Source organism: Rhodamnia argentea, chromosome 2, assembly GCF_020921035.1.
Source record: "Rhodamnia argentea isolate NSW1041297 chromosome 2, ASM2092103v1, whole genome shotgun sequence".
Lineage (NCBI taxonomy): Eukaryota > Viridiplantae > Streptophyta > Magnoliopsida > Myrtales > Myrtaceae > Rhodamnia > Rhodamnia argentea.
This window is the reverse complement of record NC_063151.1, coordinates 19,139,092-19,162,585: the sequence shown is the minus strand read 5'-3', so window position 1 is coordinate 19,162,585 and position 23,494 is coordinate 19,139,092. Positions and strand designations below refer to the sequence as shown.

At 40.8% G+C, this 23,494-nt stretch overlaps 3 protein-coding genes across 4 annotated transcripts in view; 2 read left to right on the top strand and 1 right to left on the bottom strand.

The window, feature by feature from the left end:
* The window catches only part of LOC115739614 (LIM domain-containing protein WLIM1-like), a 29,097-nt gene extending 15,548 nt beyond the window's left edge, over positions 1–13,549 (bottom strand). Inside the window, exon 1 of the mRNA XM_048274511.1 lies at positions 13,523–13,549. Coding sequence (XP_048130468.1) covers positions 13,523–13,534 — 12 coding nt within the window. The 5' untranslated portion in view covers positions 13,535–13,549. The remainder of the gene's footprint in view (positions 1–13,522) is intronic.
* The window catches only part of LOC115739559 (probable LRR receptor-like serine/threonine-protein kinase At3g47570), an 83,680-nt gene that overhangs the window by 7,547 nt on the left and 52,639 nt on the right, over positions 1–23,494 (top strand). The window lies entirely within an intron of this gene.
* LOC125313838 (probable LRR receptor-like serine/threonine-protein kinase At3g47570) lies at positions 11,840–15,994 on the top strand. Its single transcript, XM_048274505.1, has 2 exons — positions 11,840–11,926; positions 14,286–15,994. The coding sequence occupies exons 1-2, from the start codon at positions 11,898–11,900 to the stop codon at positions 15,427–15,429; spliced, it is 1,173 nt and encodes a 390-aa protein (XP_048130462.1). The 5' UTR covers positions 11,840–11,897; the 3' UTR covers positions 15,430–15,994.

The following is a 23,494-nucleotide window of genomic DNA, read 5'->3' as shown; positions in this document are numbered from 1 at the left end:
TGATTCTGCTCGTTCCCGTCCCAAGAGGCCGATGTAGATCGACAAGTAGACTTTTGCTAAACGGGTCCATACTGCCGGAGTTTGTGGTGGTGGGCGGATGAAGGCTGTATTGGACAGGTAGCCCGGGGCGAGTAAAAAAATCCAAGAGTCCACCTTGTCAGAACCAAGTTCCCTGGTCTGTCTTAACAAAACTGGACATTCAACAAAACACAAAGGAAGGAGATAGGGCCAAATAGACATTATTAAGGAACAGATAGTCGAAATACAGTTGCCTGGGGATGCAAATTGTTGTATTTAACATCAATGTATGAGTGTCCAAGGAAGCAAACTCGCGACAAGCAGGTGCGCGACAAATAGCACCTGTTCTACAGCAAGACATTCACATTCGCACATCAAGCAGGTGCGCGAGACGCAGCAGCTTCCTGGAGGTTACGCCAAATAGGAATCAAATTCAAGGCTCTTTAGACTTTAATGAGGCATAATGTTCCATGGTTTTATCATCTGAGGGGCCGATTCCTCTAGGATATCGAATTGCACAAAGCTAGGCTTTTTTCAACTTAGGCTCCATTTGTTTCACGGAAAATAACTTCTCGAAAAATGTTTTCTGCATTTTTCAGCATTTGGGGGCGGAAAATAAGCTAGTCCCGGAAAATATTTTCCAAAATGAAAAAAAATCCTTTAAAAGTGAGGAAAATATCAAAGGAAAACATTTCCCTCACTTTTCATTCCTCCTCTCTTTCACATATTTTTTTCTTTTTAATTATTTTTTTTACTTTCGTTTTGTTTTTTGTTTATTTGTTCAAAATTTGAATTTTTTTATTTTTCGGATAAAATGTATTCTTTAATTACTTTCTTTAATTTTTTTTGTCTTTTTTGTCTTTTTTTTTTAGTATCCCTTCTTCTCCTTTGGCTGGTCACCAGCCACAGTCGCAATCGCCAGCCGGCCGGGTGAGGCCTAGTGTCGTGGGCCTCGATCGAGGCTCGGCCAGGTGTTGTAGGCCTCGATTGAGGCTAGGTGAACCGTCACCGGCCTCGCGTGAGGCTATGCCAAGCGTCGCCCGCCTCGTGTGAGGCCAAGCGAGCCGTCGTCGGCCTCACGCGGGCCCGGCCCGGTGTTGCCGGCCTCGTACAAGGCTAGGCTCGGGGTCGCTGTCCTCTTACGAGGCCAAGCCTTGCCTGCGGCCAATCACCGGCCGTCGTCGTGGCTGGCGATCGACGAAAAACAGTAATTGAAAAAATAGAAAAACATAAAAAAGAAAAAAAGAAAACAGAAAAAAGGAAAAAATATAAATAATTAAAATATTAAAAAATTCAATTTTTTAAAAAAATAAAAAATGAAAAGAAAAAAGGAAAAACAAAAAATTAGTGAATGAAGTGCAAGGAGGAAAATTAAATCCAATTTTCCATACAAAACAATAGAAAATATTTTCCTAGTTTTTTTTCATATCTCAACCGAACACCGGAAAATATAGTCATTTACTTGGAAATTGACTTTTCGGAAAACATTTTCTAGGAATGGCTTATTTTTCACGAGGCTCCGTTTGTTTCACGGAAAATATTTTTCCAAAAAATATTTTCCTTAATTTCCGGTGTTTGGGGGGTGGAAAATGAGTGGTCAACGGAAAATATTTTCCGGTCAACAGAAAAGACTTTCTAAAATTGAGGAAAATGATTTTCTCATTTTGAAAAGAGGAAAACATTTTCCTCATATTTTCTTCCTCCTTTCTTTCACACTTCTTTTCTTTAAAATTACATTTTATTATTTAATTATTCTTTTTTTGAGTCAGAAATTTAATTATTCTTTAAATTTCAAAATTTTTATTTTTACTTTTTAATCTTTTTATTTTCTTTTTTATTCTTTTCTTTTTCTCTTTTCTCCTTCTTCCTCCTTCCTCTTCCTCTTCCTCCGCTTGGTTCCTCCGCCGACTTCCTTCGACAATAATTTTGGAAGCATGCTGCCAGAAGAAGGAGTCTTTAAGAATGTTACCGCTACTTCTATTATTGTGAACAATGAGCTCTGCAGTAGATTGCCAAAATTTCACCTCCCTAGTTGCATCTCCAAAAGCTCCAAGAGCAGAAAAATAAATATAGTAATATCATATGCTTCTATTATCTTTGGAGTTCTTGGAATACCTCTTATTATTAGTTAAAGAAGAAAGTAAATGAGCCAGCTTCAAGTTCGATAAATGATTCATGTCCAAAGGAGTCATATGGAGCACTCCTAAAAGCGTCAAATGATTTTTCTTCAACGAACTTGATTGGTGTTGGAAGCTTTGGTTCTGTTTATAGAGGGATACTCGAGGAAAATGGAACTGCTGTTGCCGTGCAAGTGCTTCATTAGTTCGTTATGGTTCTTTGAAGAGCTTCATAGTGGAGTGCAAGGAATTAAAGTACATCAAACATTGAAATCTCTTGAAGATACAAACATTGAAATCTCTTGAAGATACCGACAGTTTGCTCAGGTGGTGATTATCAAGGAAATGATTTTAAGGCCTTAGTCTATCAATTCATGGATAATGGAAGCCTGGAACGATGGCTACACCCAAGCGCAACATCTTATGGAAATGAGCTCTCGAAAAATTTGAATTTCATTCGAAGGATAAATATAGCTATTAATGTTGCTTTTGCACTGGATTATCTTCATCGTCACAGCCACATGCCCATTGTTTATTGTGACCTATAACCAAGTAGTATCCTCTTTGACACGGAGATGGTCGCACATGTTGGCAAGTTTGGATTGGCCAAATTCCTTCTTGGATCATCCCTTGATACTGTAGCTAATCAAATTAGCTCAGTGGGACTTAGACGGACAATTGGTTATGCTCCACTAGATACTCTCTCTCTTCTTGTGTGAAGTTTGGTAGCTAATGATAATTCTTATAGTCTTTGGCCACATTACATTCTGATTTGAAGATCCACACTCCAATTTAACCTGCACTATTACCCTAATGTGTGGCAGAATATGCACAAAGATGCGAGGTTTCAAGAGAAGGGGATGTCTATAGTTACGACATTCTCTTATTGGAGATGTTCACGGGGTTCAGTCCCACTGACGACACATTCAGAGACTATTTGGCTCTTCATAGTTTTGTTGAAAAATCTTTTCCTAGACGAGTACTCGAAATTACAGACAATGTTCTGCTTCAAGAAAGAGAGAGCCATTTAGGTCCCCAAAGACCCCAAAATTGGCTTCTCGAAAGCGATGGCCTATTTCAAGAGAGTTAGTACAATATTGGAGTTGCTCGTTCGAACAGTGCACCTGGGAGACGGATGAGCATCAGCGGAATTGCAAATGAGCTGCAACAGATTAGGGAGAAACTCTTTGCATTGGGTTTACATGGAGAAGATGAACTACCTGCAGCTTTTGTTTAGCTGTTATACCTTTCGGGTTGTTTAAGCAAATGGAAGCGGACAGGTAAAATCTATAACTGAAGAGGATCGATCATTCTGTTTTCCTCAGTGATAGTTGATCATTGTTCTCCTTCTGCATCTATACATAACTAAACTGGCACAAGGCTTATGGTGCACGCACATTCTCGAGTACTGTTGCTTTACTTAGAATTCTGTTTGGTGTCATAGTATTTTAAAATGAATCCAGCATAAATTTTCTTGCTTCTTTCGTTTTTTTTCTTTCCAATGGTATGATGCTCCTCAAGAGGAATGCAATCGATTAGTTATTTGAAATCATATTCAAAAGAAAGCATGGTTTCTGCAGATTGATCGGCAATGGCTCGCCGTTGCTTTGGATGTGTTTGGTTCGACTTGGGGGAATGTCTTTGGGAAAATGCAAAGGCCTTTGGGCCAAAGGAGTTTTCCAAAATGCTTTGTTTCGAACTAATCCAGTGTCATGAATCGATCTCTACTCCTAAACCTATTTTATTCAGCTATAGATGACGCGGTCGCTCTGGTGGGTTTTTAAGTATTTATAGTGTCTGGACTCAGCATTCTAGCTTGCGGTAATTCGAGAACACGTATCAACTGTGGACGTGCGTAGTAGCAATCATCCAGGAATGCTGTAGTCGAACAGTGTAACTTGAGTGTATTGGATTTTTCTAGGGGTGCAAATGCAAATTATTCAGCACTGGTGCTTCTTAAGTTCGCCACTGAGTACTGTATAAACACTTAACTAATCTTTCCATACGGAATGTATTAATCACGTGGAGAAATTATCAACCGTTTACATGTCTTCCCCCTATTTTCATTCACCGTTAGGAGACGATCACTGCTGATGTTTCATCATCATCAATACCAAATACAGTCTCTCTTCGTTCCGAATGGACACGTCCATTCGGAAGCTGCTTCTCTCCACTTTCGACGAGCAATTATCCTGAAAGAAAATGAAAAGGACCACAAAAAGCAAAGAAAACAACGGCTGAATGTAGTGTTGATCAGGTGAGAGGAACATCAAGGTGGCTAAACAGGTTAAACTGAAAATGAAAAGGACCACTTAAATCTAAATTCTCATGTGATTAGAAGATCAACTTCTATGACAATTTTTTTCCTTCTGTAATCTTCCTTAAAAAAAATAGCATCTTCTCTCTGTAAGAATTCACTCGAACAAAGAACACTCAAAATTAACAAATATGTGTGGGGCGATACGTTGTCATCGCCACCAGAAGCTAACAGCAACATATCGGACAGCGTATAAGACCATGCTCGTTGCAATCCGGGCAACGTTGGAACCCATACTCGTCTCCCTCTTCTTCGGCATCGTCTTCACTGGTGCCATCGTAATATATCTTGCAACTGCCGGAACACCCCTCACAAGGCACAAACCTAATATCACCGCATGCCTCACAGGCACCACTGTTACCATTACACATATACACCCTTTATGTTTGTTATGATTCATTTTGGACGTTATACCCCTTTTGTGTTTATACTGATGAGATTCGTATGATACACCCCTTTTTGTGTTCGTGCTATGAGATTCATACGACACGACCCCTCTTTGTGTTCACACTGATGAGTTTCAAGCGACACATCCCTTTTGTATTTATCGATTCAATTCGGTTATACATCCCTCATAATTGTGCTATTCAGCCTTGATGGTATTGATTCATGATGATATAAGCTCTCATGATCTTTACCTTTATCAAATCGCAATGATATACGCTTTTGCGATCTTGATCCCTTATTAGATCACAATGATATACGCTCTCGTGGTTTTGGTCCTCTTATCAAATCGCAATGATATACGCTCTTACGATTTTGATCCCTTACTAGATCACAATGATATACACTCTTGTGGTTTTGGTCCCTTTACTAAATCATACTGATATATGCTCTTATGATTTTGGTCTCATTTTACCAAATCGTGATGATATACGCTCTCATGATCTTGGTCCATTTACCAAATTACAATGATATACACTCTTGTGATCTTGGTTTTACTTTTCCCGACTCACAATGATGTACGTTCTTATGATCTCGGACAACATTTTCAGCTCTACACATATTTTGTGCTGTCTTGTATTAGAGAGAAATCTCTAGTTGCAGATAAGGCCCTAGTACCTTAAGATCCTTGCATCCGCAAAGGAATCTTGGAAATTAAGGGAATCATCAGCATTACGAGGTATTTGGTAAAATAGATATTTTCATGTGGGATCCATGTGCGGGTTTCATTAGTCCATTTCCATGGAGGAGAGAAGTCTTGACACACGTTATTTGCAGTTCTGCATATCATGCATCATAGCTTTGCATAGAAAATGGGATTAAAACTCCCACCAAAAAAATTATTATTCATCACTTGTATCAGCAAAATTTAGGTTCAATTTTGTCTTTGAGTGAAACCTCTGCGAGCCTCCATTCAAAGAGGAGCAAATGTTAACATCTAAATTTTGGTTTTTCTTAAATCATTCATATGTCATAAAAATAAGAATTAATTTTAGTTCTTGCCAAAAATAATTTTCATGCATAACATATTTTATTTTTCTCATTCGTGTGTTGCATTAACATTTATCCGGATTGGCAGTGCGAGATTGAGCTTAATTTGTTAGGCGTTTTGGACATAAATTGCTGGACAATTTTTTTGGCAATTCATGGACATATGTGCTGAAAAATTACAGGAAATTGAGCATGTTTCGAAGCTCATAATTTAGGCTTTAATTAACTGATTAATTATTCCAGTAAAGCCTTATTTAAGCCCGATAATTTGCGCAATTAAGCCCACAATGATGTGAAATTCGGCCAACCCATGCTACATACTCCCTGGGCCGAAATTTTGAAGGTCTTTTAATGGGTTAAAACTCTCAATTTCAGGTTTTTAAATCCTATGGGTAAGAATGAGTCCTAGTCTAATTAGGAATCCTAATTTGACGGTTGAAAACGAACCTTAAATTTGCTAGGATTAGGAAGCCCAAAATTCTCTATATATACCTCATTATGACTTAGGGAGGTTCCACAGGTAATACATCCGAGAGGAGCAATTGTGAGCTTTTTCATAATTTTATGCTTAGAATTTTATTTCTTTTCATATCTACCATTTGTTTACATATAGCCATATTCATAACTTGCATAGATCTAATTGGATAGATTATTTTGATTATTATTTAGACATCTTGCTATCTGAACTCTTTCATAGTTATTTTGGTACATCAATAGTTATTGCTCTCTTGCATCTGGCCTGCGGATCCTGCGTGCTTGTGGGGTGTGTGTGTATATATTACATGGTCCCTCAACTTTGGTCGGAACAAGGGTCAAATATGAACACTGAAAAATGAAAGCCATGTCCATGTTTCTGAGTTGCCTAAAAAAGTATAACTGACCCACTTGCCTTTCAATCCATGGTTTCAGATTTTGTTTGGGAGATGTAGAATCTGCTTTCATCCAACATCAAAGTCACAAGTTGAGAGGACCCTTTTAATACGTTTCTCTAATCTTTTTCACATTTTTATCAATGCAGATAAATAATGTAACTAGTGTTTATTAAATCTTTCTAGGGGTGAAGCAGAAATTCTCATAAAAAATGACAAAAATGGTCCCTCAACTTTGGTCCAATGTGCAATGTCATCCCTAAACTTTAATTTATTCAATGTGGTCCTTGAACTTTGTTCCAATGTGGGGAAATTACCAAAAAAATTATAAACATATTACACTTGTGCCAATTAAATTATAAACCTTCCAATTTGGCTAATTTAGTCATAAATCTATTGAACTTGTGCCAATTTAGTCAAGAACCTAGAAATTGTGCCAATTGAGACACTTTGCTAATTTAATCATAAACCTTTTGATGATTTGTCAATTTTGTCCTTTCAACTAATTTTAACCAAAAATCGCTAACGTGACGGTTCGGACGGTGCGGGTTGTTCCGGCCTTCCTGCTCGCCGACAGCTGAGCACCTTCGACGGCTATCGCTAAGGCTGGTGGCTGGGATGGAAATAAGGAAATAAGGAAAAAGATAAACGAGAAAGGAAAAAAAATAACAAAAAAATAAAAATAATTCAGAATTTTTTTGAAGAATAAATTTACCAAATTCATCCATGTCGGTATTGACCGTGTCAAGTAGGACAATCGGCACCGACCGGTCACCACGTCGGTGGTTCCTAGCCAAAACTAGTCGAGCAAACTAAATTGGCAAATTGCCAAAAAGTTTAGGACTAAATTGGCACAATTGAAATATTCACGATTAAATTGGTAAATAGTCAAAATATTAAGAATTACATTGGCCAAATTGAGAGGTTTAAGACCGAATTAGCACAAGTGCAATAGGTTTACAACTTTTTTGGCAATTTCTTTATCCAATGTACGATGCCATTCTTGAACTTTGGTCCAATGTTCAACGTGGTCATCAAATTTTTTAACATTTTTATAGAGTCCAGGGACTACATTGAATATTTACCAATAGTTTAGGGATCATATTGAATAAATTAAAACTTTAGAGACGACATTGCATATTGGGCCAAAATTCAGGAGACTACATTATACAAATTAAAATTTTAAAGATGACATTGGACATTGGACCAATGCTCATGGATCATTTGTGCTATTATCCCAAAGTTTTTAGCACCGCTACTTATATAATTTACTACTGCCATGCATTTTGGTAAAGTTATTCAATCACCTGTGTTTTTGGAATGCACCAAATGACGTAAGCATAATACTTATTGTATGTATGTATGTATGTATGTATGTATGTATGTATGTATGTATGTATGTATGTATGTATGTATGTATCGATAGGCAATTAATTGGGGATTCCTTAATCACATAAATAAGCAACTTTCATTTGTAGAAAAACTATATTAACAAATTACTTGCTACCAATATGCGCAAACTTACTTCTCTAAATAATAGCAACTATTTCTTGAAATATATCTCAAGTTTGAGTCCAAAAAGAAAACTTGTCTAATTTGAATAGTTTTTCTAACTGGAGTTGGTTTCCTATTAAGTGGTAGCTAGTTTGAGTAGGTTTCCTGTTTTGAATCTAACTCTTGGCTATATATATTAAGTGTTTTCATTGTGAAGAACATCCAAGAGGCTGGTTCTTCTTGAATTATACCTTGACGCAATCCGAAAGTGTTGAAACCATTAAAATTTGTGAGTTTACTTGTAAGATTGAGAGGTTTCACAATGGAAATTAGGAGGACTAAAGACCGAGTGCTTAACTGAGTTGAGTGTGATTTTATTATCCATTATATCGTTTGATCTATAGTAAAATCATGTGCAGCTCTCTGCAGAAATATGGGTCACACCAACTGAATCACATAAATATGATGTTCGATTTATTTTCTTGTTTTATCTATCTTATTATTTGATCATTTATTTCGGCAACTCCATTAATGTGGAGAAGTTACTAAAATTAAAAAGTTTGAAAGTAAAGTTACTATTCATCTTGACAATATACTGGTCATTGACATGCACCCACCTATACTAATGGTCAAACGTTACTAAGTTAATTTTCCTCTTGTGTTCCTATTCACATTGAAATATAACTAGGATTTAATCCATACCTACATGGCTCACAACATTGTCTCTGACTGATGAGGAGGTTTATTAATTAACTATGAAATGATTTTGATTGATTAAGCAGTTGTTAGTCAAGTGATATTTATCGATGACCACTAATCAATCACGCTTGATTATCGATCTTGGGATGATTTTCCAAAGTAGGGGAGTTTAATATTTTGCGGCCATTGTTTGACTTCAAGCCAACATGAAAGCCATCTAGAAAGATGGATCCATTATCCATTCAACCCTTGATACACGCACATGGATAGCCGCAAGTCAAAGAAGATGTGCAATGTATTCCAACATCTTTGTACTAATCAAGCTTGGAGGATCATCTTGGAGACCAACAATGAGCTATCACCAAGTATGCCTTACCACACCATTCTTGTCCTTTGACATGTCTTCCCCTTATCTTCATTCACCTGTTGAAGATGATCACTGCCGATGTTTCATCATTATCTTCATATAATGATATGATATGCCGTGAGAACTACTCTGAAGTTGCTCGATTACCTTGAGATATACATTTTGAATTATGTTAGAGCACTTGCCATTCATTGCTTATTAGAAACATCCCGATTGTCAGCTTGAGTAACGCAAACATTGGTGAGAATATAGTGCCCCAAAATCTCCCTGGAGAGATGGTTCACTAATAGATCGACGGGGGGAGGGGTGTTAAGTAATTCAACCCATTCAAACCCTGCTCATGAATGTTCAATGGATACAAAATACCCATGCTTTAGCATTTGATGCAATGGTCAAAATCCATTTTTAATTTGACCTATGCATTGAAGCCGGAAACACTAGTATTCGTCAGTCAACCATATTATTCGAAATTAGAATTTTGATGTTTTCTTTAATATTGGAATTTTAAATCCGAGGAAATAAATTAATGCGAATTTTCTTTTGTTTGAGTTCCTTTTCTTCGTTAAATCAATGCATCCGAGGGCAGATGAAAGCAAGAAAGTTTTATTTGTTTTTTGTTAGGGGTACTCTAAATGGATAACTACTCTCTCTCTCTATATATATATATATATATAAAATAAAAAAAAGATCGAAGTAATATCAATGTAAATTAATTTTTTATTCCAAATTGGTGAGCATCAGGAATTAGTGAGTTACAACTCTATTATACCGCAATTGGTGCGCATTAGTCTTCGCATCCTTTTTTACGGAGAGCTAATGCTGGTAGGGCCTTTTGGTTTGCTCTTTCTCAATCACCCCATGAGGGTGGTCCATAGATTAGATCTGGCTACACCGTTCCTGCAGGGGGTTGTTGCGTAACAAGTGCTTTGCATCATTGTCTAAAGCGAAATTTTTATATATGCGAGGCACTTTGGATCCGTTGTAAAGATTACTGCCTATATTGATGACATATAACAACTTCTCAATGCAAGGATTCTGCCTCTACCTCTCGTTCTCCCAGTTTTCTTTTATGTCCTTGGTGTGCTCACTGCTCTGTGAATGGGGCAAGAGTTTCATTGGCAAGACAGTATCCCATGCGAGGTTTAATTGTTACATACGACTCGGGGCATAATTTACATGAATTTTTTTAGTAGAGAGTTGATTATGTAATAGTATTTGGGTGAATGTAAGATTGACAGCCAATATTTGGTCACAAAAAAAAAAAATAATAACGATTACAAAAATTGTTGTGGGGTCCTCTTCTTCAAGAATTTATAGCTCATATATTTTCACTTAAATACTGTTATGTTAGCAAATCCTTTCGTAGTATTGACTGGGAGTATTGAAGTCGCGACCATTTGAGCTTCCTACGAAGTAGTGGGTGTGGGCATTGCACCGATTGCCTTCTCGTAAAATTTCCAGCCCCGACGTGCGGGAAAATGCTTGTGCGGGCCATGGATCACAGATCGCGCGCGATCACAGCCATTGAGATTTGCAGAATCTGGGTGAAACCCACGTTAGGCAAGAATTTCGGCCCGAAATACACCCTGCACCATCACCGCGCGGCTCACCCGCAGCATATGGCCAGAGCAAATGAACAGTCGTGCAACTTAACGAAGGGGGCAGTGCAGTCAAGGTCAACGATCTCGACGGTTGATTTGTTTCTCATTGACCGAATGGCACTCATTGCGCATGAATTGAAAGACTTAAAACAATTTTTCCTTTCAAACAATTCTACGGAAACCAATTATGGTCCAAAAGCATTAAATGGACAAAATTCATTGACTATCCTAAGCACTTTTCCTGATAGAGAAAGAGACTCACTAGTATTTTTTATGGGAAGATGATCTCCTTTTTTGTATTTAAATAAAGCTCTCGATGATGCTCTATATTGACTGAGAGATACTCTTTCTCTTTTTCCACGAAGAACTCCAACGTGGTACACAAATTTAATTAATTCAAACTAATTTTTTTATCACCAAAAATCCAAATTGGTGCACTTGTGATAAATTTACCCGAAACTAATTTTTTGACCACCAAAAAAATTAAATTGATACACACGTAACAAATTTACCATTCGTTAGTTTTCGTTAAATTGGATTAATACTATAAAAAATCCAAACCGGTACACAATGGCTAACGAAGGGTGAAAACCCCAAAATGGTAAAGCCGTCAACTATCACATGTCATAGAACTTAGCAATTTGAAGGTAAAATTTAACGGAAACTAATGGGTGATAAACTTATCACAGATGTAGTAGTTTAGAATTTTTTATGGTCAACAAATTAATTTGGGTAAATTTCTCACAGCAGTACTAGTCTAGAGTTTTTCATGACAATAACCCTTCTTTTTATAAAGCACTGAGTGATACTAACAAAAAGAACAAAAAGCAAAAAAGAGAAAGAGAAAGGCCTTCAAAAAGCTGTCCACATAAAACGACTCCCCCTTATAAATGCCTTCGCAGTTTTCACTAGCATTGATGCCGCCTCTTGTTTCTTCTTGCCATTGCTTTCATATCTACCCGCTTTCTTGTGCTTTGAGTCATGAAGCTCGTAAGCATGAGTTTTGGAGAGTTCACTACAAAAAAACACGGATTTAGCCACGAAAAATTTGCTACGGAAAAAATTTGTCGCAAATTCCCGATGAAAATAGTGACAAAATGAATATTCGTCGCTATTTGCGATGAAATAAGCGACGAAAAAATTCGTTGCTCATTAGTGACGAATATAGTGATGAAAAATAATTCGTCGCTAATTTGCGACGAAAATTCCCACGAACAATTTTTCGTGGCTAATTAGCGACGAAAATATCCACAAAATTTTTTTTGTGGCTAATTAGCGACAAAAACGGCCATGAAATAATTATTCGTCGCTATCTCCTTTGCGACAAAAATGGGCTTCGTCGCCAATTAGCGACGAACGTCTTTTTTCGTCACAAATTCTTTTATTAAAAGTTAGCGACGAAAATAGACATTTGTCGCTAATTAGCGACGAAAATAAACGTTCGTCACTAATTAGCGACAAACTTTTGTTTTCGTCGCAAAATTAGCACTATGAATAAAAATAACAAAGAAAATATTAAAATTAGCGACGAATCATTATTTTCGTCGCTAATTTAGCAACGAAATTGTTATTCGTCGCTAATATGAAGGAAAAATAAAAGAAAATGTTCAATTTATTTAATTTGCGACGAAAAAACAGTGTTCGTCGCTAAATTTGCGACGAAATAATACATTTCGTTGCAAATTTATTCTGGAAATTAGTGACGAAATTATTTTTTCGTCGCTAATTATTTTTTTCTTTTTTATTTAACTTATATCAGCAATTTGCGACGAAATGAGAATTTGTCACAAATTTTGCGACGAATTTCATCTTTCGTCGCAAATTTTTTTTTTTAAAATTAACGATGAAATTATGTTTTCATCGCTAATTAGCGACGAAATTATGTGTTTCGTCGCTAATTAGCGACGAAAGGACTTTATTTCGTCGCTAAATTTTTGAGGGAGCTTTTGAAATTTAGCGATCCCACTCTCTCCTCCCGCCTAACCCCATTCTATAAACTCTCCCGCCCCCTTTCTATCATTCCGCTCTCCACAGCGTTCAATTTCCCTCACCTAACCCCACTCACCTTCTCTCTCTTCGTCCTTCTCTCTCTTCCCCCCACTCACCTTCTCTCTTCCTCCTCTTTGTGCGAACAGACCCCCTTCCCCCCTGTTCATCATCATCATCATCATCTTCTTCTTCTTCTTCATTCGGCAGCCCCCCCAGCCGACCAGCCTCCAGCTGACCACCACCCGCCTTCTTCGTCACCCCGCCGTTGCGGCCGTTGCCGCTCGCCCGCTAGCCCCGCGTAGCCGTCGTCAACCTCCACCCCACCGCATCCCTGTTCCCCACAACTCAGGCCCCGACACCCACAGCCTGCAGTCGCCACCTCCATCTGCACCGTCGCCGCGCCATTCCATCGTCCCGCGAGCCCCACGAGCCCGCCGAGCTCGCCCCGCTAGCCTCACAAGCCGCTAGACCCACGACGCTTCGCCCTCCTCCTCTGTTCCACTGCTGCTCTACCAGCCTCCAGCTGACCACCGACGCCACCGCCTGCCGCCTCCTCCAATCACCGTCGGCCTCGTCGTCGTCCCTCCAGCCGTCCACCCCGAGCCCGAGCCCCCGACCTCCATCTCCATCTCTCGGTCTCTCTCCCTCTCTTTGTCCTGGCACCCCGACTACCCTCCTGCTCTGCTCCTCCTCTGCCCCCGAGGCCCCCTGCTCCAGCTGAGACCCACCCCCTCCGCCACCGTCCAGCTCGCCAGCCCCGTCACCATCCACCTCAGCCCGGGGACTCCCTCGACCCGCTGCGACCCAAGACTCCCTCACCCCCTCTGCCACTGAATAAAAAGGAACGCTACAAAAGAAACACGCTTTTTGCGACAAATAAAAATTCGTAGCAAATTTGTGACGAATTTTGCGATGAATCAAATTTGTGACGAATTTTGTGACGAATAAAAATTCGTAGCAAATTTTGCAACGAAAAATTCGGTAAAATTCGTGGCTAATCTGGCGTCGCAAAATTTAGCGACGAACAAAAAATTCGTCACTAAATTTGTCGCTAAATTTAGCGATGGCATTTTTTTTTGTGGCTAATTAGCGATGAATAAGTTTCGTCGCTAATTTGCCACGGAGAGTAATTAGTCGCAAAATTCGTGGCTAATTTGCGACGAAACTTATTCGTCGGTAATTAGCCACGAATAAATAGTTGTCGCAAAATTCGTCGCTAATTAACGACGAACTTTAGTTTTTCATCGCTAAATTTTGCGACACCGAATTGGGGACGAATATTTTTTCGTCGCTAATTTTGGTCGCAAATCAGTTTAGCGACGAATTTTGGTCAATTTTTCGTGGCAAAATCCGTGACTAAATCCTTATTTTTTTGTAGTGGTTCCAATCATGCCACTTGCTTCTTGGTATTGCTCTTGCACTGTGCTTTAACCAAGTCTCCTCCACCACCAATGAAACAGACAAGCTCGCGCTACTCACATTTAAGGCTGGCATACCGGTGGATCCTTTCAGGGTGCTCAACTCATGGAACAATAGCATTGGCTTTTGCCAGTGGCATGGCATTACGTGCGGCCGCAAGCACCGGAGGGTCACGATCTTGGACTTGCAGTCACAAGGACTCTCTGGATCAATCTCTCCTCATATCGGGAACCTCAGCTTCTTAAGGGAGATGTTGCTACAAAACAATAGCTTCAATCAAGAAATCCCTCCACAACTCGGCCAGTTGCGCCGCCTGCGTATCCTACGATTGGACAACAATTCATTGGTTGGCGAAATTCCCAGGAACATGTCGGGTTGCTCAGACCTGGTCACCCTCATGCTTGGGTTTAACGAACTAACTAGAGAAATTCCCGGAGAGCTCGGTTCAATGCCGAAGCTACAAGTGTTTGTTTTGGGTTGGAACGATCTAACGGGGAGTGTGCCTTCCTCCATGGGAAACTTATCTTCATTGGAGGTCCTTTTTTTAACCGGAAACAACTTGGGCGGGAGCATTCCCCAAGTTCTAAGCTACCTGGCAAACTTGCGAATGCTTGCTTTTGGAGGAAACAGATTGTCAGGTACAATTCCATCTTCGCTACTCAATCTCTCTTCGCTCATTACATTTGATGTTGGAGAAAACCGGATACAGGGGACTCTACCTGCAGGCATAGGCCTCAAACTCCCAAATCTTGAATTTTATGGCATTGGTTTGAACCATCTTGAGGGGCCGGTTCCTGTATCGATATCGAATTGCACAAAGCTAGGCTCACTTCAACTTAATGTTAACAGGTTTTCCGGAAGAGTACCTTCTCTGGAAAATTTGTATAAGCTTAGTGTGTTTCGATTCAGTAGTAATCAGCTTGGAAGTGGAAGACCTGAAGACTTGAGCTTTCTATGCTCGTTAACTAACAGCACCAAATTAGAGATCGTGAGTGGTGGGGGGAACAAGTTTGGTGGGTTGTTACCTAAATGCGTAGGTAATTTATCTACCTCTCTCACGTTCTTTTCTTTGAATGAGAATCGAGTATCTGGTGAGATTCCATAGGAAATCGGGAATCTTATCAACCTGAGAGTTTTGAGTATAGGTTCCAACCAGCTTTCAGGTGTTATCCCCTCAAATTTGGGGGCCCTACAAGATGTAGGGATGCTGCTATTAGGTGATAACAACCTGGGAGGGAGTATCCCATCTTCCTTGGGAAATTTAACCAAGTTAATTCAACTGCATCTAAGGGGGAACAACTTTCATGGGCCAATTCCTTCACATCTATCAAATTGCTGATCTCTTGATGTGCTCGATCTGTCTAATAACAATCTGAGTGGTGCCATACCCTCGCAAGTTATAGGCCTCTCATCATTAGGGATCGTTCTGAACTTGTCTCGTAATTATCTGACTAGGGTTCTACCCACAGATGTTGGCAACTTGAGAGCTTTAACTGCTTTGGACATCTCGGACAATTTGTTGGTAGGTGAAATCCCCAGTAGTTTAGGTTATTGCACTGAAATGACATCACTCGGGATGGGGGGAAACTTCTTCCACGGGTCCATTCCTCAATCAATCGGATCGTTAGGAGGCATTGAAGAGCTAGATCTTTCACACAATAATTTGTCGGGTCAGATTCCAGAATTTTTAGGAGTATTTCACTCCTTGAAACTTTTGAATTTGTCATACAACAAGTTTGGAGGCATGCTGCCACATGAAGGAGTCTTTAAGAATGCTACTAGGACTTCCATTGTTGGGAACAATGAGCTCTGCGGCGGACTGCCGGAATTTCACCTTCCCAACTACATCTCCAAAAGATCCAAAAGCAGAAAGATAAATATAGCTCTATTGTCTGCTTCTATTATTTTCGGAGTTCTCGGAATATCTCTTATTGTGGCTTTTCTATATGTTCGTTTGTTAAAGAAGAAAGTAAATGAACCAGCTTCAAGTTCGATAAATGATTCACAACCGAACATGTCATATGGAGCACTCCTAAAAGCAACAAATGGGTTTTCTTCAACAAATTTGATCGGTGCTGGAAGCTTTGGTTCTATTTATAGAGGAGTACTCGAGGACAATGGAATTGATGTTGCCGTGAAGGTGCTTCATTTAGCCCGTTATGGTGCCCTGAAGAGTTTCATAGTGGAGTGCGAGGCATTAAAGAACATCAAACATCGAAATCTCTTGAAGATACTGATAGTTCGCTCGGGTAGTGATTATCAAGGAAATGATTTTAAGGCCTTAGTCTATCAATTCATGGACAATGGAAGCTTGGAACGATGGCTACACCCAAACACAACATTTGATGGAAATGAGCTCCTGAAAAAGTTGAATTTCATTCGGAGGATAAATATAGCTATTGATGTTGCTTCAGCACTGGATTATCTTCATCATCAATGCCACATCCCAATTGTTCATTGTGACCTAAAACCAAGTAATATCCTCTTAGACACGGAGATGGTTGCACATGTTGGCGACTTTGGATTGGCAAAACTCCTTCTTGGATCATCTTTTGATACCGTAGTTAGTCAGATGAGCTCGGTGGGTCTTAGAGGGACGATTGGTTATGCTCCACCAGGTACTCTCTCTCTTCCTATATGAAGTTTGGTAGATAATGACAAATCTTATAGCCTTTAGGCACATTACATTCTGATTTGAAGATCCACACTCCAATTTAACCCGCACTATGATCTAAATGTGTGGCAGAATATGCACAACGATGCAAAGTTTCAAGAGAAGGGGACGTCTATAGTTACGGCATTCTCTTGCTAGAGATGTTCACGGGGTTGAGTCCCACCGATGACACATTCGGAGACAATTTGACTCTTCATAGTTTCGTCGCAAACGCTTTGCCTGGACGAGTATTTGAAATTACGAACAGAATTCTGCTTCAAGAAAGAGAGAGACATTTAGGCACCTGTAATCCCCAGCATTGGCATTTCAAAAGTGATGGCATATTTCAAGAGTGTTTGGTTATGGTGTATAATATTGGACTTGCTTGTTCATACGGTGCGCCGGGAAGGTGGATGAGCATTAGTGGAATTGCAAATCAGCTGCAATAGATTAGGGAGAAACTGTTTGCATTGGGTTTACACGGAGAAGATGAACTACCAACAGCTTATGTTTAGCTGTTATGCCTTTGGGGTTGTTTGAGCAAACGGAAGCAGGCAGGTAAAATCGACAACCGAAGAGGATGGATCATTCTTTTTTCCTCAAAATGATAGTTGATCATGATTCTTGTTGAAATATATATAACGCGCGGAAACTAACCAGGATCTTGCAAATAAATCAATGCGAAAGCACCAAGAGAAATAACGAGGAACGATAAATGACACCGGGGATTACGTGGTTCGGTCCGAATATCGGTACCTACATCCACGGGAGAGCCAGCAAGAACAATCCACTATAATCGGAGAATCACAGTTACAATCGCTCAATAACTCTCGTGTTTCCCACACCTAGATTATACCCAAACCCTAAGTGTTTACAAATACAACAACTCAATCGGATATACGAAAAATAAAACTCACAAAGACAATTCAATCGTTTTGTTGAAGCACGTTCGCACGGCCAACGAAACGAGAACCCGAACGATCAGAAGCATTCCTCTGTGCAGCTCCTTCAGCTTGTGCCCGCTACTTCTCTTCTCCTTCATATGGCTTTAATAGGGATGAGTCAGAGAGCCACAAAAAGCAAAACCTTTACTATCTTTCTCTTCAATGGGTCTCTCAAGATAACATATAATATATATGTAATCCCCTCTTTGTCGCCCAAGTGTGGCAGATAAAGAAAAAAATTCCTTTTCTTTATTTGTTCTTTCTGCCCCATTACTAAGATGGAGGGCGCACAAGATATACTCCAAACAATAGAATATTCATGTGCACTTCTTTTATTCGGCCGGTGGAGTCCACGAAGCTAATCTGATCAAATCTTGCATTCAAGATTTTTTTCATCTCCGTAGAAATTCAAAACACGAGACACAAAATAACAATTCTCCACCTTGACTCGATGTTTGAAATCAAAGTCATAGTGCTTATTATCCATGCTGCTCTCCTGTCGCCCTAATGGGCGATCACTCTCTATAGACGCCAATAGTGCTCAAGCAGAGCTTGAGCTTCGCCAAAAGAACAGGCTTAGTCATCATGTCCGCGGGGTTCTCTGCTGTAGCAATCTTTTTCACAACAACCTTACCCTTCGCTAAGACATCTCGGATGAAGTGGTACCTAATATTGATATGCTTCGTTCGCTCGTGATAAACCGGATTATATGCCGGATAAATCGCACCTTGGTTATCACGGTGTATATCAACACTTTTCTGTTCTAACCCAAAGTCCATGAGCAAACCTTGCAACCATATCGCCTCTTTCGCTACAAAGGTCGGTGCCATGTACTCCGCCTCGCTCGACGACAAGGCTACGTGGTCCCGTAAGGACGCCTTCCAACTAACCGCACCACCGCAAGCGTAAACACGTACCCGGCTAAAGACCCGCACTCATCCAAGTCACCCGCATGATCGAGAATCCACAAAACCGAGTGGTCTCACTTTGCCATTACTTGTCCCTCCGGTATACTATACCAACGTCACTTGTCCCCTTCAAATATCGAGGATCCATTTCCACGACTTCCCAATGAGTTTTACCTGGACGCTTCATATAACGACTAACCACACCGACGACTTGTGAAATATCGGGCCTAGTGCATACCATAGCATACATAATACTACCCACGGCACTAGAATAAGGAACACGAGACATATGTTCCTCCTCCTCCTCCGGTTGCGGCGATAACTTAACCGAAAGTTTAAAGTGCTTCGCTAATGGCGTACTTACGGACTTCGCTGACTGCATATTAAAACGTGCGACAATTTTTTCAATATACTTCATTTGAGACAAACGTAGTAATCCTGCAGATCTGTCACGCAAAATCTCCATACCCAAAATTTTCTTCGCAGCACCTAAATCTTTCATCTCAAACTCAGCACTCAACCGCCTCTTGACAGCATCAATATCGAGACATATTTTTCGGCTGCTATCAACATATCATCAACATATAATAGCAGATATATCAAAGACCCGTCCTCCAATCTCCCGAAATAAACACAGCTATCCATCTGACTCTTTGAATAGTCCCGACTAGCCATGAAAGCGTCAAACCGCTTATACCACTGTCTAGGAGATTGTTTCAGCCCATATAAAGATTTCTTTAATAAGCAAACATGATCTTCCTTACCCGGAATAGCAAATCCCTCCGTTGCCTCATGTAAATCTGCTCCTCCAACTCACCGTGAAGAAATGCCGTTTTCACATCAAGTCGCTCCAACTCGAGATCCTGTGCAGCAACTAAGGCAAGTAAAACACGAATAGAAGTATGCCTTACCACGGGAGAAAACACCTCACCTGTAGTCAATGCCTTCCCATTTGGGTATACCCCTTCGCAACAAGTCTCGCCTTATATCTCGCTGCCTCGACACCGGGAATGCCCTCTTTCCGTTTGTAGACCCATTTACTTCCGACAATCTTCTGGCTCTTGGGTACTTTAACTAGCTCCCATGTCCGATTTCGATGGAGTGATTCCATCTCTTCGCTCATAGCCCCTAGCCACTGCGATGACTCGGAACTAGCCATCGCCTCAGAGTAAGACGAAGGTTCATCTGTCTCCACCTCATCACCTACGGTCAAAGCATAAGCAAAATCTGTATAAGCATAACGTACCGGTGGTTTAATTTGTCTTCTCTGCATGTCAACGGCTATACTACGCTGCGGCTGTCTTGGTTGTTCATTATCACCTATTTCAGGAATTGCGGCCTCATCTGCAGTCTCTACATCTGTTACCTCCGAGGTCTCCGGAGTCTCCACCTGAAGCTCCACCTCACTACTAACACTATGATCAGTCTGCTCTGCTGGTTGTGTCTCAGAACTCCTCCGTCGAAGCATTGCGGTCTCGTCGAAGATCACATCTCTGCTGATTAGAAAACCGGGTGATGCGGGATCGGTGCACCACAGCCGGTAGCCTTTCACCCCATGTGCATAACCCAGAAATATGCACTTCTTTGACCTCGGCTCAAGCTTACCATCACTCGCGTGAGCATACGCAGAACATCCGAATATTCGCAATCCGGAGTAATCAACGGGTTTTCCCGACCATACTTCCTCTGGAGTCTTCCACTCGATAGCAGATGATGGAGATCGATTAATCGGGTAACAGGCCATGTTTACTGCTTCGGCCCAAAATTCCTTGCCTATTCCAGCATGCGAAAGCATGCTCCGAGCCCGCTCAAGTAAAGTTCTGTTCTTCCGTTCTGCCACGCCATTCTCATGTGGTGTCCCAGTGCTGTGCGATGTCTCACAATCCCTTCTCTCTCGCAGAACTCGGTAAAATCTTTACCACGAGACTCCATGCCGTTATCGGTTCTCGGGCACTTGATCCGTTTATCCGATCGCTTCTCAATCAATGCTTTAAATTTCTTGAACCGATCAAACACATCAGATTTGTGCTTTAGAAAGTATACCCATACCTTCCTGGAATAGTCATCGATAAATGTCAGCATATAACGGGCACCTCCTTTCGAAGGAACCGGAGACGGGCCCCGAACATCCGAATGAATATATTCTACCGGTTGCTTGGTCGAATGAATACACGTAGCAAACTTAATCTGCTACTGCTTCCCAAAGATGCGAGTGCTCACATAAGTCTAACTTACTTGTCTTCGACCCTTTAACAACCCTCTATCACTCGAGCATCGTCATACCGCCTCACTCATGTGCCCTAGACGCATATGCCATAAACGAGTTAGATCAGAATCTGACTCACTCGATGAAACCGCAGCAGCTCCTGTCACGGTCTCTCCCAGTAGATGATAGAGAGAACTCACTTTCTTCCCTTTCATTACCGTCATAGCACCTCGAGAGATCTTCAGCACTCCACCTTCAGCGGTGTATTTACACCCGATATCATCGAGTGTCCCCAAAGAAATAAGGTTCTTCTTGAGCTCCGGTACATGCCTTACGTGCGTCAATGTGCGCACCACGCCATCGTGCATCCGAATCCGAATCGTCCCCATCCCCACAACCTTGCAGGCTGCGTTATTCCCCAACGGGAACTCTACCACCATCTGCAGTCTGGTAAGTAGTAAACCAGTTCTTATGAGGCGTCATATGATAAGAACACCCCGAATCTAGCACCCATTCATCTCCCGACGAACCCGCAGTCACACACAAGACAACCTCTGCATCACTAGTGCTCTCTTCAAGAACGTTCGCCACACCGGTTGTGGCTTTTCGCTATCACCTCTATTTCTCAACTTAGGACAATCTCTCCCGATGTGCCCCTCCTCGTGACACTCAAAGCACTTCACGCGTCCCTTGGACTTTACGTGGCGTGACTTAGATCTGCTTTTACCTCTGCTGCTCTTGGACCCTCGTTGTTGCTCTCTACCCCGAATCACTAGTCCTCGCGCTACATCCTGCGCTAGACTGTCATCTCGCAACTTTCTCTGCCACTCTTTAGAAAATAAGGCGGACTTTACCTCTTCCGAGGTAATCGTAGTACGCCCACGCAACGATGAATCACTAAAGTGCTCCCATGACTCTGGTAGGGAAGCCAACAACATCATGCCCCGCTCTTCATCATCAAGTGTCTTACCGACGTTCTTTAAATCCATCATGAGTTTATTAAATTCATCTAGATGGGTTCTGATAGACGTACCTTCGGTATATCCGAACTGGAACATCCTCTTCAACATATATAAGCGATTGTTCAAACCCTTCGTTACATAGAGCGCCCGAAGTTTTGCCCACAATGCTGCGGTATCCTTCTCCTCACCAACCTCTATTAACACTTCATCCGATAAATTCAACAGGATCAAACTTCTAGCTTTCCTCATTACCACATCCTTTTCAAGATCTGTCATCGTTTCGGGCAACTCGGCCTTGCCCTCCAATGCTTCTGCTAAACCTTGAGTTGTCAATATCGCCTCCATCTTGAGACTCCATAACCCAAAGTTGTTCCTCCCATTAAACTTCTCAATTTCAGCTTTCACTCCGGACATAATTGCAATAACAAGATATCTAGATAATAATCGGACAAGCAAAAGCCCCAAATCACAATCTAGAATATCCGAACCTGGTGCTCTGATACCAATTGTTGAAATATATATAACGCGCGGAAACTAACCAGGATCTTGCAAATAAATCAATGCGAAAGCACCAAGAGAAATAACGAGGAACGATAAATGACACCAGGGATTACGTGGTTCGGTCCGAATATCGGTACCTACATCCACGGGAGAGCCAGCAAGAACAATCCACTATAATCGGAGAATCACAGTTACAATCGCTCAATAACTCTCGTGTTTCCCACACCTAGATTATACCCAAACCCTAAGTGTTTACAAATACAACAACTCAATCGGATATACGAAAAATAAAACTCACAAAGACAATTCAATCGTTTTGTTGAAGCACGTTCGCACGGCCAACGAAACGAGAACCCAGACGATCAGAAGCATTCCTCCGTGCAGCTCCTTCAGCTTGTGCCCGCTACTTCTCTTCTCCTTCATATGGCTTTAATAGGGATGAGTCAGAGAGCCACAAAAAGCAAAACCTTTACTATCTTTCTCTTCAATGGGTCTCTCAAGATAACATATAATATATATGTAATCCCCTCTTTGTCGCCCAAGTGTGGCAGATAAAGAAAAAAATTCCTTTTCTTTATTTGTTCTTTCTGCCCCATTACTAAGATGGAGGGCGCACAAGATATACTCCAAACAATAGAATATTCATGTGCACTTCTTTTATTCGGCCAGTGGAGTCCACGAAGCTAATCCGATCAAATCTTGCATTCAAGATTTTTTTCATCTCCGTAGAAATTCAAAACACGAGACACAAAATAACAATTCTCCATGTGGTGCACCCACATTCTTGAGTACTGTTGCTTTACTTAGACTTATGTTTGGTTCAATAGTATTTTGAATTGAATCCAATATAAATTGCCTCGCTTTTTTTTTTTTTTTTTTTTTTGGTTCTTTTCATTGGTATGATGCTCATCAAGAGAAATTGCAATCTATGATTGGAAATCTTATTCAAAAGAGAGCTTGGTTTTTGCAGATTGACTGGGAATGGCTCGCCGTGGC

Bases quoted from the DNA above. Each gene is read 5' to 3' on its own strand.
- LOC125313838 (XM_048274505.1), top strand. From the start codon at position 11,898: ATGAAGCTCGTAAGCATGAGTTTTGGAGA. The intron at 11,927-14,285 runs GTTCACTACAAA...TTTTTTGTAGTG, and splicing joins GTAAGCATGAGTTTTGGAGA to GTTCCAATCATGCCACTTGC.